The sequence below is a fragment of the Rhinoderma darwinii genome, unplaced genomic scaffold (genome assembly GCF_050947455.1).
Source record: "Rhinoderma darwinii isolate aRhiDar2 unplaced genomic scaffold, aRhiDar2.hap1 Scaffold_728, whole genome shotgun sequence".
Taxonomy (NCBI): domain Eukaryota; kingdom Metazoa; phylum Chordata; class Amphibia; order Anura; family Rhinodermatidae; genus Rhinoderma; species Rhinoderma darwinii.
The window spans coordinates 174,377-188,883 of record NW_027464289.1 but is presented as its reverse complement, the minus strand read 5'-3'; the positions used below and the strand labels follow the sequence as shown (position 1 = coordinate 188,883).

The 14,507-nt window shown below is 46.1% G+C and overlaps 1 protein-coding gene across 4 annotated transcripts in view; it reads right to left on the bottom strand.

Moving 5' to 3' along the window:
- Positions 1–544: 544 nt before the first annotated feature.
- Positions 545–14,507, bottom strand: part of KHK (ketohexokinase) — an 86,612-nt gene continuing 72,649 nt past the window's right edge. For all 4 annotated transcript variants that reach the window (XM_075849273.1, XM_075849275.1, XM_075849274.1 and 1 more), the window contains 4 exons: positions 8,596–8,742; positions 2,949–3,037; positions 1,926–2,083; positions 545–799 (listed from right to left, as the gene is read on the bottom strand). In XM_075849273.1, the coding sequence (XP_075705388.1) occupies positions 684–799; positions 1,926–2,083; positions 2,949–3,037; positions 8,596–8,742 (510 nt within the window). In that variant the 3' untranslated portion in view covers positions 545–683. The remainder of the gene's footprint in view (positions 800–1,925; positions 2,084–2,948; positions 3,038–8,595; positions 8,743–14,507) is intronic.

Genomic DNA, 14,507 nt, shown 5'->3' with positions numbered 1-14,507 from the left:
GAAGACCTATACTCAGTGGACCCTGTCAGATGTGTAGAGGGGGCACCGGTGAGAAGTTGTGTCCGGTTCAGTTGGAACTTTACATAAACGAGATGTTCCTGAAATCAACAGATATTTGCAGACTCTCGGCTGGAACGGGCTATTGGCTCATGACAAATTTCTAGTTGTGAAATTGAGAATGTGCGCTCTCTGTGGGAGCTGAATGTCAGAGTTGGCCAATACTTCTGGAGACGCTCTGTGGTCGCAATGGTACCACTACGCCAGCCCATATATATTGAGAGGTTTTGTGCCCTCAGATGACTTGAATGGTCACTAGCCGCCTGGTATGTTGTTGGCCGTGTCAGCTCATTATCTAGCTGGATATGGTCTTCTTCTAATAATAATTAGGGTGCAGAGGGGTCATCATGACGTAGTCCTCGGTGCATTGTGTCCAGGACTGAGAAGACAACAGTCAAGGAAGGAGGTAGGAGGCATCTCATGGTAGCTGCTGGAAGTGACTGACGTACATGGAGCAGGAAACATGGACAACGAAGCTTTGCCACCATTATCATGTGAAGAGAATTTATTATAAACGGATCAGTAATTGACATGATTGTTCGGGGTGAAGCGTCGTGCTGGGGCTCAATGCTCCTATAGACCGACCAGGTCTATCATATAATGTTCTCTAGCTTCCAGTCATCTCCTCATTCATGACAAAATGAATGGAGGTCTCCGGACACGATTCCATCATAGCCTTGTACCCCACACTTCTTGCCTGCTATACGGCAACCAAACGTGATGGCCTCCTCCATAGTCTGACCTGAGAAGAACCCAAAAATAGCCAAATATAACATTTCCATTCATTCATCCAGTGCAAGTGTCACAAAACATGAAAGTTATGGCAAACCGTCCCCCAGACTGAGGACATTGGACATCAAAATCCACGTAGAAAGAAGAAACAAGGGAGGGGTGATGCTAAAGAGACACAGAAATCCCCTGTTCTTGCCCCTCCCCCTTCCTTATTTTTGGATAGGATTTTCTGCTATATGGTTTTCTCTTTTTATACTTTCTATGTTTTAGGACCATAAATATAAAACCAATAATGGAAGATCCAAAATCTCAGTGTGAAGAACTAGGCCGGGACCCCCTGGGCTCCATAGAAGCATTGTCTACATGTCACCTGTCTTTGGATGAGACGTTACTATCTGCACACAATGATCCTCCGACCGTGTATCGCTCACTAAAACTCAAAGGCTGGAATGACCTGAGGTCCCATTGTGGGGAAGACCGGTCGTTCCATGCCTCGGGGGAGGGGGAGGCTTCCATTGGTCCACACAGATATCCACTACCCACTAAATGATCTGAAACTTCCAGGATTTCATCCAATTATTATGGAACGTGAATGTTTCTCCCATTCTTCTATTGTGGCGGAGTCCATGTGACTACATCCGCCCAGGAGACAGCAACCTCTACTCCACTGTACCTAGATCCTTGGCTCAACCACTCTTTTAGTCTTAGGATAAATTCAGTCTACACGACTGGATACGTCATAATTACTGAGAGGATGCCGACCAACCGCAATGCCATACAGGGGAGGGAGCACTGGAGCAAATGACTGCTCTCCGGCCCCTATAAGGTGCCAGTCACCCGGTCACGTAGTGCACCATGCTGGCAGCAGCGCATTAATAACACCCATACTAGTAGATCAGGCGGCTGCCCAGCACCTTCCATGTACACCACACATAGTCCTGACACTGCCCGATAGTCAGCGTGGTGCACTACACGTAACGGTGTGACTGGCCTCTGTAGTGAAATAGTCTGTCCGGCTTCTACTCTGATGTGCTGCTCTTTTCTGGTCGTGAGGACATCTCATGGTAACTGTCAAACGTACCATATATGTTGGCCATTGTAATATTTTGTAGGGTAACATGGGGATAGAGACTTACCTTTAGACAGGGCGTAGATTACGGAAGCATTGAAGGTGTCTCCAGCACCGAGCGTATCTACAATGGTCTCTGGGGGGAAGGAGGGAGAATGAAGGACTCGTCCATCTGGTCCTAGAGCGTCAGCTCCTTGTTCAGCCCAAGCACACACCAGATATGCCCTGCAGAGACGAAATCAAGAGGTTATCCCGGAAAACAGAGTAGTGCAGGGTTCATGTGGGGCCCCATCCTGCCTAAACGCGAATGCTTCCCCACATCCAATTCCGGGTCCCATGGAGATAATCCAATGTATAGGTCCGAGTGTCCATGTTCATAGGGGCGTCTGGGATGAGGGCATGCCCCCTACAGCTGTCTTATGTGTATGGCCTGCCTTAGAGGAACGGAGCTGCTATAGGTGTTACAGTCACATGAGGGTCTTGCTGCCTGAGGGTCTCTGCTACATAGAGGACAATCAACTGATATATTATAATTAATGTTCTTATAACCTACAGGAAGATCAGGCAATGGGGTCAATGAGTCTCACTGAATCTGTGTGCACACTAAATCCCCCCTCGTGGCACAGCACTGGAGCAATGATCACTGGGCACCGGCTGTGGAGGTGATGACCGCTCCTCACCAGTAATTACCGACTCAGATTGGGGACATGATATGGATGTGCTGAGAAGGACACAGTATGGACGGTCGATTGTACGATGTAGACAGGAACATCAGGCAAACCGCTTCCTCAGACCTTGGAGGTCATGTGACATATACTGCCTGACCCGGACTTGTGGACTCGAGCCTGTACCCTTTGCTAGCCCTGAGCCATGATTAGTCACATCGGCCATATTGAGGATAGTTCTTTTGGCCTCTGCCTCATTTCGGCTTCTGAGATGTTATTAGTGCACATATAAGTTCTACTAATACTCGGCACAACCTTCACACCTGCCCAAGTCCTACACTTCTGTAACACTGACAGTGGCCCCAACCACATAACAATCTGATATTACGGAGTAGAACCTCCGGAGATAATTAATGGCCACTCACCCACTCTTTACACGTGGGTACAGTCCAGCGACAGCCTCCGCTGAGGAGTTATACCCCAAATGTCTGGCAACATCTTTACTAACAAACACCTAAAGAGGCAGAAAACACAAACCATGAAGTGTGAAGACCACACAAGGGCACGCTCATGCACACGCTCATCAGTGGACTTGTCAGCTCCTTCTCGCCTTCCTGTTACTGGGAAAAGGGGCCGATTCCTTACTAAGTTCTACAAAGCTCAACTTATAATCTACTTATTGGGACACTTTGTTGTATGGTGTGAGGGTGACCTCTGTAGCCTTTCTATAGGATGTATGGGAACCCCCTTCTATACCAGGGTCACCTACTAGTGACATGGGCCTGACACTTTCTGTATAAGTGGACGACCTGTATGACTTAATAGTGACCTTACAAGGTCACCCTTCTGTATGGTTGGCTAACGACCACCTTTCTAATAGGTCACCTTTCTGCATGACTGAAGACCTCTTTCCCATTAGGTGATCTTCTTGAATGATATTTTTAATGGCCTCCTTGTTTACTGGATTGTATGAGGTGATTCTTCATTACAGGGTTTGATGGGCTTATCACCATCCCCGTACGGAGGACGCCTTTCTGTATGACGGAATGATCTTTATTACACTGCCATATTCGTTGTATGCGGGGGCACGAAGCTCTTCCGGTAGTGTAACCACCCTGTTTGATAGGACTGTGATGTCATCTGTAGCATCTTAACAAATAATGAATTCTGCCATCTCCTTCCTATATGTTCATCAAGACATCAACCACCTTCAATGTTGTATTACTTTATCCTTCTTCACTGTCATGTAAACTATCTCTATCTATGGACAGTAACCTTCTTACTCACCGGTACTTTCCTCTCTATGTTCAGTAACCTTCTTACTCACCGGTACTTTCCTCTCTATGGACAGTAACCTTCTTCCTCACCAGTACTTCCCTCTCTATGGACAGTAAACTTCATCCTCACCAGTTCTTTCCTCTCTATGGTCAGTAACCTTCTTACTCACCGGTACTTTCCTCTATATGGTCAGTAACCTTCTTACTCACCGGTACTTTCCTCTCTATGGTCAGTAACCTTCTTCCTCACCGGTACTTTCCTCTCTATGGTCAGTAACCTTCTTCCTCACCTGTACTTTCCTCTCTATGGTCAGTAACCTTCTTACTCACCGGTACTTTCCTCTCTATGGTCAGTAACCTTCTTCCTCACCGGTACTTTCCTCTCTATGGTCAGTAACCTTCTTCCTCACCGGTACTTTCCTCTCTATGGTCAGTAACCTTCTTACTCACCGGCACTTTCCTCTCTATGATCAGTAACCTTCTTCCTCACCAGTACTTCCCTCTCTATGGTCAGTAACCTTCATCTTTACCAGTACTTGCCTCTCTATGGCCAGTAACCTTCTCCCTCACCGGTACTTTCCTCTCTATGTTCAGTAACCTTCTACCTCACCGGTACTTTCCTCTCTATGGTCAGTAACTTTCTCCCTCACCGGTACTTTCCTCTCTATGTTCAGTAACCTTCTACCTCACCGGTACTTTCCTCTCTATGGTCAGTAACTTTCTCCCTCACCGGTACTTTCCTCTCTATGTTCAGTAACCTTCTACCTCACCTGTACTTTCCTCTCTATGGTCAGTAACCTTCTTCCTCACCGGTACTTTCCTCTCTATGGTCAGTAACCTTCTTCCTCACCGGTACTTTCCTCTCTATGGTCAGTAACCTTCTTCCTCACCAGTTCTTCCCTCTCTATGGTCAGTAACCTTCATCTTTACCAGTACTTGCCTCTCTATGGCCAGTAACCTTCTCCCTCACCGGTACTTTCCTCTCTATGTTCAGTAACCTTCTACCTCACCGGTACTTTCCTCTCTATGGTCAGTAACTTTCTCCCTCACCGGTACTTTCCTCTCTATGTTCAGTAACCTTCTACCTCACCGGTACTTTCCTCTCTATGGTCAGTAACTTTCTCCCTCACCGGTACTTTCCTCTCTATGTTCAGTAACCTTCTACCTCACCTGTACTTTCCTCTCTATGGTCAGTAACCTTCTTCCTCACCAGTACTTTCCTCTCTATGGTCAGTAACCTTCTTCCTCACCGGTACTTTCCTCTCTATGGTCAGTAACCTTCTTCCTCACCAGTTCTTCCCTCTCTATGGTCAGTAACCTTCATCTTTACCAGTACTTGCCTCTCTATGGCCAGTAACCTTCTCCCTCACCGGTACTTTCCTCTCTATGTTCAGTAACCTTCTACCTCACCGGTACTTTCCTCTCTATGGTCAGTAACTTTCTCCCTCACCGGTACTTTCCTCTCTATGTTCAGTAACCTTCTACCTCACCGGTACTTTCCTCTCTATGGTCAGTAACTTTCTCCCTCACCGGTACTTTCCTCTCTATGTTCAGTAACCTTCTACCTCACCTGTACTTTCCTCTCTATGGTCAGTAACCTTCTTCCTCACCGGTACTTTCCTCTCTATGGTCAGTAACCTTCTTCCTCACCGGTACTTTCCTCTCTATGGTCAGTAACCTTCTTCCTCACCAGTACTTCCCTCTCTATGGTCAGTAACCTTCTTACTCACCGGTACTTCCCTCTCTATGGTCGGTAACCTTCTTACTCACCGGTACTTTCCTCTATATGGTCAGTAACCTTCTTCCTCACCGGTACTTTCCTCTCTATGGTCAGTAACCTTCTTACTCACCGGCACTTTCCTCTCTATGATCAGTAACCTTCATCCTCACCAGTTCTTCCCTCTCTATGGTCAGTAACCTTCATCTTTACCAGTACTTGCCTCTCTATGGCCAGTAACCTTCTACCTCACCTGTACTTTTCTCTCTATGATCAGTAACCTTCTTCCTCACCGGTTCTTTCCTCTCTATGACCAGTAACCTTCTTCCTCACCGGTACTTTCCTCTCTATGGTCAGTAACCTTCTTCCTCACCGGTACTTTCCTCTCTATGGTCAGTAACCTTCTTCCTCACCAGTTCTTCCCTCTCTATGGTCAGTAACCTTCATCTTTACCAGTTCTTTCCTCTCTATGGTCAGTAACCTTCATCTTTACCAGTACTTTCCTCTCTATGATCAGTAACCTTTTCCCTCACCGGTACTTTCCTCTCTATGGTCAGTAACCTTCTTACTCACCGGTACTTTTCTCTCTATGATCAGTAACCTTCTTCCTCACCAGTACTTCCCTCTCTATGGTCAGTAACCTTCTTCCTCACCGGTACTTTCCTCTCTATGGTCAGTAACCTTCTTCCTCACCAGTTCTTTCCTCTCTATGGTCAGTAACCTACTCCCTCACCAGTTCTTCCCTCTATATGGTCAGTAACCTTCATCTTTACCAGTTCTTTCCTCTCTATGGTCAGTAACCTTCTTACTCACCGGTACTTTCCTCTCTATGGTCAGTAACCTTCTTACTCACCGGTACTTTTCTCTCTATGATCAGTAACCTTCTTCCTCACCAGTACTTCCCTCTCTATGGTCAGTAACCTTCTTCCTCACCGGTACTTTCCTCTCTATGGTCAGTAACCTTCTTCCTCACCAGTTCTTTCCTCTCTATGGTCAGTAACCTTCTCCCTCACCAGTTCTTCCCTCTATATGGTCAGTAACCTTCATCTTTACCAGTTCTTTCCTCTCTATGGTCAGTAACCTTCTTCCTCACCAGTTCTTCCCTCTCTATGGTCAGTAACCTTCTCCCTCACCGGTACTTTCCTCTCTATGGTCAGTAACCTTCTTACTCACTGGTACTTTTCTCTCTATGATCAGTAACCTTCTTCCTCACCAGTACTTTCCTCTCTATGGTCAGTAACCTTCTTCCTCACCGGTACTTTCCTCTCTATGGTCAGTAACCTTCTTCCTCACCGGTACTTTCCTCTCTATGGTCAGTAACCTTCTTACTCACCAGTACTTTCCTCTCTATGGTCAGTAACCTTCTCCCTCACTAGTTCTTCCCTCTATATTGTCAGTAACCTTCATCTTTACCAGTTCTTTCCTCTCTATGGTCAGTAACCTTCTCCCTCACTAGTTCTTCCCTCTATATGGTCAGTAACCTTCATCTTTACCAGTACTTTCCTCTCTATGATCAGTAACCTTCTCCCTCACCAGTACTTTCCTCTCTATGGTCAGTAACTTTCTTACTCACCAGTACTTTCCTCTCTATGATCAGTAACCTTCTTACTCACCGGCACTTTCCCCTCTATGGTCAGTAACCTTCTTACTCACCGGTACTTTCCTCTATATGGTCAGTAACCTTCTTACTCACCGGTACTTCCCTCTCTATGGACAGTAACCTTCATCCTCACCAGTTCTTCCCTCTCTATGGTCAGTAACCTTCTTTCTCACCGGCACTTTCCTCTCTATGGTCAGTAACCTTCTTTCTCACCGGTACTTTCCTCTCTATGTTCAGTAACCTTCTACCTCACCTGTACTTTCCCCTCTATGGTCAGTAACCTTCTTCCTCACCGGTACTTTCCTCTCTATGGTCAGTAACCTTCTACCTCACCTGTACTTTCCTCTCTATGGTCAGTAACCTTCTTCCTCACCGGTACTTTCCTCTCTATGGTCAGTAACCTTCTACCTCACCTGTACTTTCCTCTCTATGGTCAGTAACCTTCTACCTCACCTGTACTTTCCTCTCTATGGTCAGTAACCTTCTTACTCACCGGAACTTTCCTCTCTATGGTCAGTAACCTTCTTCCTCACCGGTACTTTCCTCTCTATGGTCAGTAACCTTCTTCCTCACCGGTACTTTCCTTTCTATGGTCAGTAACCTTCTACCTCACCGGTACTTTCCTCTCTATGGTCAGTAACCTTCTACCTCACCTGTACTTTCCTCTCTATGGTCAGTAACCTTCTTACTCACCGGCACTTTCCTCTCTATGGTCAGTAACCTTCTTCCTCACCGGTACTTTCCTCTCTATGGTCAGTAACCTTCTTCCTCACCAGTACTTTCCTCTCTATGGTCAGTAACCTTCTTCCTCACCGGTACTTTCCTCTCTATGGTCAGTAACCTTCTTCCTCACCAGTACTTTCCTCTCTATGGTCAGTAACCTTCTTCCTCACCGGTACTTTCCTCTATATGGTCAGTAACCTTAATCTTTACCAGTTCTTTCCTCTCTATGATCAGTATCCTTCTTCCTCACCGGTACTTTCCTCTCTATGGTCAGTAACCTTCTTCCTCACCAGTACTTCCCTCTCTATGGTCAGTAACCTTCTTACTCACCGGTACTTTCCTCTCTATGGACAGTAACCTTCTTCCTCACCGGTACTTTCCTCTCTATGATCAGTAACCTTCTTCCTCACCGGTACTTTCCTCTCTATGATCAGTAACCTTCTTCCTCACCGGTACTTTCCGCTCTATGGACAGTAACCTTCTTCCTCACCGGTACTTTTCTCTCTATGATCAGTAACCTTCCTCCTCACCAGTTCTTCCCTCTCTATGATCAGTAACCTTCTTCCTCACCAGTTCTTTCCTCTCTATGGTCAGTAACCTTCTTCTTCTCCGGTACTTTCCTCTCTATGGTCAGTAACCTTCATCTTTACCAGTACTTTCCTCTCTATGGTCAGTAACCTTCTTGCTCACCAGTTCTTTCCTCTCTATGGTTAGTAACACGTTTTGTGATGTAGAAATAGGCCACTTTTCCTTACCAATTCACCGTACTGGAATAATTGGTATAAGTCTTCACGCTCCTTTTCAATCTCCACTGAGATGGTGATTCGCTGGTCCGTTGGGCAGATATTATTGTAATCATTTACTTTATGAATCATCTTTATTTGTTCATCTGCATTCCGCCCCTGAAAAGTAGAAGATTACATATTACCAAGGTCAGCTGCTCGTGTAGGCCAAGATCCCATTCCATGCCAACATCCATCCACGTGACCACATATAATCAGTTATATGACCGCATAATCCAACATGTATCCTAATTAACCAAATTCATAACTATACATGACACAAACACTCATCATCCAACTCAATCACCAACATCCCAACAAACGAAAACATCCAACAGTTAAAACGACTCAATCAACCCAAGTACGTCCATAAAAAATGCAGAACCGCAACATCTTCGCCATATCTAGACTATGGAATTCAGTTTAGGGCTCCACATTGTAAAAAGGACATAGGAGAACTGGAGAGGGTCTAAGGCGGGCGACTAGATTATTAAATGTGATGGGAGGTGTCGGTTACAATGAGACTAGAGAAATTTGTCTTGTTCAGCTTGGAGTAAAACGTCTTAGAGAAGATCTTCTTATCATGTATAATTATATGTGGGGTCAATACAGAGAAGCCGCACACGATCTCTTCTCTCCAGGGACTCTACACAGGACCAGGAGACATTCACTGCGCGTGGAAGAAAGACGTGTCAGACATCAATATAGGAAAGGGTTCTTTACAGTTAGAGCAGTCAATCTATGGAATCCCGACCCCAAGAGGTAGTGATGGCAGATACTATGTCCGCATGAAAAAAAGGCGAGATGATGATCTACTGAGGAATGACATTGAGGGTTATAACTAATCCAGAAATGAAGGAGGTGTAATTTGATTAACATTGATGGGCCGGTGTCATAATCAACCGATGTAACTATGTAACTATGACTTCCGGCCCCAACCAACCGACTACATAACCAAAGATATAAAATTCTGCTCAACCATTTATAACATACACCAGCACCCTCTAACCTATACATCCTGATAACCAGCACCATCTAACCTATACACTCTGATAACCAGCACCCTCTGACCTATACATCCTGATAACCAGCACCCTCTAACCTATACACTCTGATAACCAGCACCCTCTAACCTATACACTCTGATAACCAGCACCCTCTAACCTATACATCCTGATAACCAGCACCCTATATCCTATACACCCTGGTAACCAGCACATTCTAACATCTACACCCTGGTAACCAGCACCCTCTAACCTATACACACCGATGACCAGCACCCTCCAACCTACACACCCTGATAACCAGCACCCTCTATCCTATACACCCTGATAACCAGCACCCTCTAACCTATACACACCGATGACCAGCACCCTCTAACCTATACATCCTGATAACCAGCACCCTCTAACCTATACATCCTGATAACCAGCACCCTCTAACCTATACACCCTGGTGACCAGCACCCTCTAACCTATACATCTTGATGACCAGCACACTCTAACATCTACACCCTGGTGACCAGCACCCTCTAACCTATACACCCTGGTAACCAGCACCCTCTAACATGTACACCATGGTAACCAGCACCCTCTAACCTATACATCCTGATAACCAGCACCCTCTATCCTATACACCCTGATAACCAGCACACTCTAAGCTATACATCCTGATAACCAGCACCCTCTAACCTATACACCCTGATAACCAGCACCCTCTAACCAATACATCCTGGTAATCATCACCCTCTAACATATACACCATGGTAACCAGCACCCTCTATCCTATACACCCTGATAACCAGCACCCTCTAACCTATACATCCTGGTAACCAGCACCCTATAACCTATACACCCTGGTAACCAGCACCCTCTAACCTATACATCCTGGTAACCAGCACCATCTAAGCTATACATCCTGATAACCATCATCTTCTAACCTATACACACTGATGACCAGCACCCTCTAACATCTACACCCTGGTAACCAGCACCCTCTATCCTATACACCGTGATAACCAGCACCCTCTAACCTATACACACTGATGACCAGCACCCTCTAACCTATACATCCTGATAACCAGCACCCTCTAACCTATACACCCTGGTGACAAGCACCCTCTCAACTATACATCCTGATAACCAGCACCCTCTATCCTATACATCCTGATAACCAGCACCCTCTAATCTATACACCCTGATAACCAGCACCCTCTAAACTATACATCCTGATAACCAGCACCCTCTAACCTATACATCCTGATAACCAGCACCCTCTAACATCTACACCCTGATATCCAGCCCCCTCCAACCTATACACCCTGATAACCAGCACCCTCTAACCTATACACCCTGATATCCAGCCCCCTCCAACCTATACACCCTGATAACCAGCCCCCTCCAACCTATACACCCTGATAACCAGCACCCTCTAACCTATACACCCTGATAACCAGCACCCTCTAACCTATACACCCTGGTAACACATACCCTCTAATCTATACACCCTGGTAACCAGCACCCTCTAACCTATACATCCTGGTAACACATACCCTCTAATCTATACACCCTGGTAACCAGCACCCTCTAACATCTACACCCTGGTAACCAGCACCCTCTAACATCTACACCCTGGTGACCAGCACCCTCTAAGCTATACACCCTGGTAATCATCACCCTCTATCCTATACACCCTGGTATCCAGCCCCCTCCAACCTATACATCCTGATAACCAGCACCCTCTATCCTATACATCCTGATAACCAGCACCCTATATCCTATACACCCTGGTAACCAGCACATTCTAACCTATACACCCTGGTAACCAGCACCCTCTAACCTATACACACTGGTAACCAGCACCCTCTAACCTATACACCCGGGTAACACACACCCTCTAACCTATACACCCTGGTAACCAGCACCCTCTAACCTATACACCCGGGTAACACACACCCTCTAACCTATACACCCTGGTAACCAGTACCCTCTAACCTATACACGCTGATAACTAGCACCCTCTAACCTATACACACTGATGACCAGCACCCTCTAACATCTACACCCTGATATCCAGCCCCCTCCAACCTATACACCCTGATAACCAGCACCCTCTAACCTATACACCCTGGTAACACACACCCTCTAATCTATACACCCTGGTAACCAGCACCCTCTAACCTACACATCCTGATGACCAGCACCCTCTAACCTATACATCCTGGTAATCATCACCCTCTAACCTATACACACTGATAACCAGCACACTCTAACCTATACATCCTGGTAATCATCACCCTATAACCTATACACACTGATGACCAGCACCCTCTAACCTATACATCCTGGTAATCATCACCCTCTAACCTATACATCCTGGTAATCATCACCCTCTAATCTATACATCCTGGTAATCATCACCCTCTAACCTATACACACTGATGACCAGCACCCTCTAACCTATACACACTGATGACCAGCACCTCTAACCTATACACACTAGTAACCAATACCCTCTAACCTATACATCCTGATGACCAGCACCCTCTAACCTATACATCCTGATAACCAGCACCCTCTAACCTATACACCCTGGTGACCAGCACCCTCTAACCTATACACCCTGGTAACCAGCACCCTCTAACCTATACATCCTGGTAATCATCACCCTCTAACCTATACACCCTGGTAACCAGCACCCTCTAACCTATACACCCTGGTGACCATCACCCTCTAACCTATACATCCTGGTAACCAGCACCCTCTAAACTATACATCCTGATAACCAGCACCCTATATCCTATACACACCGATGACCAGCACCCTCTAACCTATACATCCTGGTAACCAGCACACTATAAACTATACACCCTGGTGACCAGCACCCTCTAACCTACACACCCTGATAACCAGCACCCTCCAACCTATACACCCCAATAATAATAATAATAATAATAATAATCATGCTCTAACCTATACAGCCTGGTAACCAGCACCCTATAACCTATACACCCTGGTGACCAGCACCCTCTAACCTATACACCCTGGTGACCAGCACCCTCTAACCTATAAACCCTGGTGACAAGCACCATCTAACATCTACACCCTGGTAACAAGCACCGTCTAACCTATACACCCTGGTGACCAGCACCCTCTAACCTACACACCCTGATAACCAGCACCCTCTAACATATACACCCTGGTAACCAGCACCCTCTAACCTATACACCCTGGTGACCAGCACCGTCTAAACTATGCACCCTGATGACCAGCACCCTCTAACCTAAACACCCGGATGACCAGCACTCTCTAACTTATACACCCTGGTAACCAGCACCGTCTAACCTGTACACCCTGGTAACACGCACCCTATAACTTATACACCCTGGTGACCAGCACCCTCTAATATATACACCCCAATAATAATAATAATCATGCTCTAACCTATACACCCTGGTGACCAGCACCCTCTAACCTATACATCCTGATGACCAGCACCCTCTAACCTATACATCCTGGTAACCAGCACCCTCTAACCTATACACACTAGTAACCAACACCCTCTAACCTATACACCCTGATAACCAGCACCCTCTAACCTATACACCCTGGTAACCAGCACCCTCTAACCTATACACACTAGTAACCAGTACCCTCTAACCTATACACCCTGGTGACCAGCACCCTCTAACCTATACACCCTGGTGACCAGAACCCTCTAACCTATACACCCTGGTGACCAACACCCTCTAACCTATACACCCTGGTGACCAGAACCCTCTAACCTATACACCCTGGTGACCAGCACCCTCTAACCTATACACCCTGGTGACCAGCACCCTCTAACCTAAAACCTAATAACCCTGATGACCAGCACCCTCTAACCTATACACCCTGATAACTAGCACCCTCTAACATCTACACCCTGTTAACCAGCACCCTCTAACCTAAAACCTAATAATCCTGATGACCAGCACCCTCTATCCTATACACTCTGATAACCAGTACCCTCTAACATATACACCCTGATGACCAGCACCCTCTAACAGGTACATTCTGGTAATCATCACCCTCTAACCTATACACCCTGGTAACATACAACCTCTAACATATATACCCTGATAACCAGCACCCTCTATCCTATACACCCTGATAACCAGCACCCTCTAAACTATACATCCTGATAACCAGCACCCTCTAACCTATACACCCTGTTAACCTGCACCCTCTAACCTATACACCCTGGTGACCAGCACCGTCTAACCCAGACATGGGCAAACTACGGCCCGCGGGCCACATACGGCCCGTTAGGCTTTTTAATCCGGCCCGCCGAACTTGTCCAAATTATAGTAAAAACCTCCTTTTTTTTCCCCTTTCCCTGCAATGCCCACGTTTTCCCAATAGATGGCGCACTCAAAACACATTGACCGTTGTTAATGTGGCGCGTATTTCTCTTTATTTCACTTTAATTTTCACTTCGTTTCACGTCACCATTAAGCCCTTCTGTGAAAATGAGCGGACCAAAGAGAAGGAAAGTGGACAGCGAATGCCGAGTGTTTAATAAGGAGTGGACAACAAAATACTTCTTCACTGAAGTCCGATCAACGGCTGTATGTCTGATATGCCAAGAAGATGTTGCGGTTTTCAAAGAGTACAATATCAGCCGTCACTTTGCCACGAAGCATGCAAACTATGCTAGCAAGCAGTCAACACAAGAACGGGCGGCTACTGCTCAGAGGTTGGCAGCTCATTTACAGAGTCAACAGAACTTTTTTCTTGATAAATCACAGTGCGTATGTTATTTTAATCTATTGACATTTCCTCCTCCCAGTATCTGCGAAATAGTATGTAAATGCCATATCTTGCATATTCCTTGAGACAAATTTA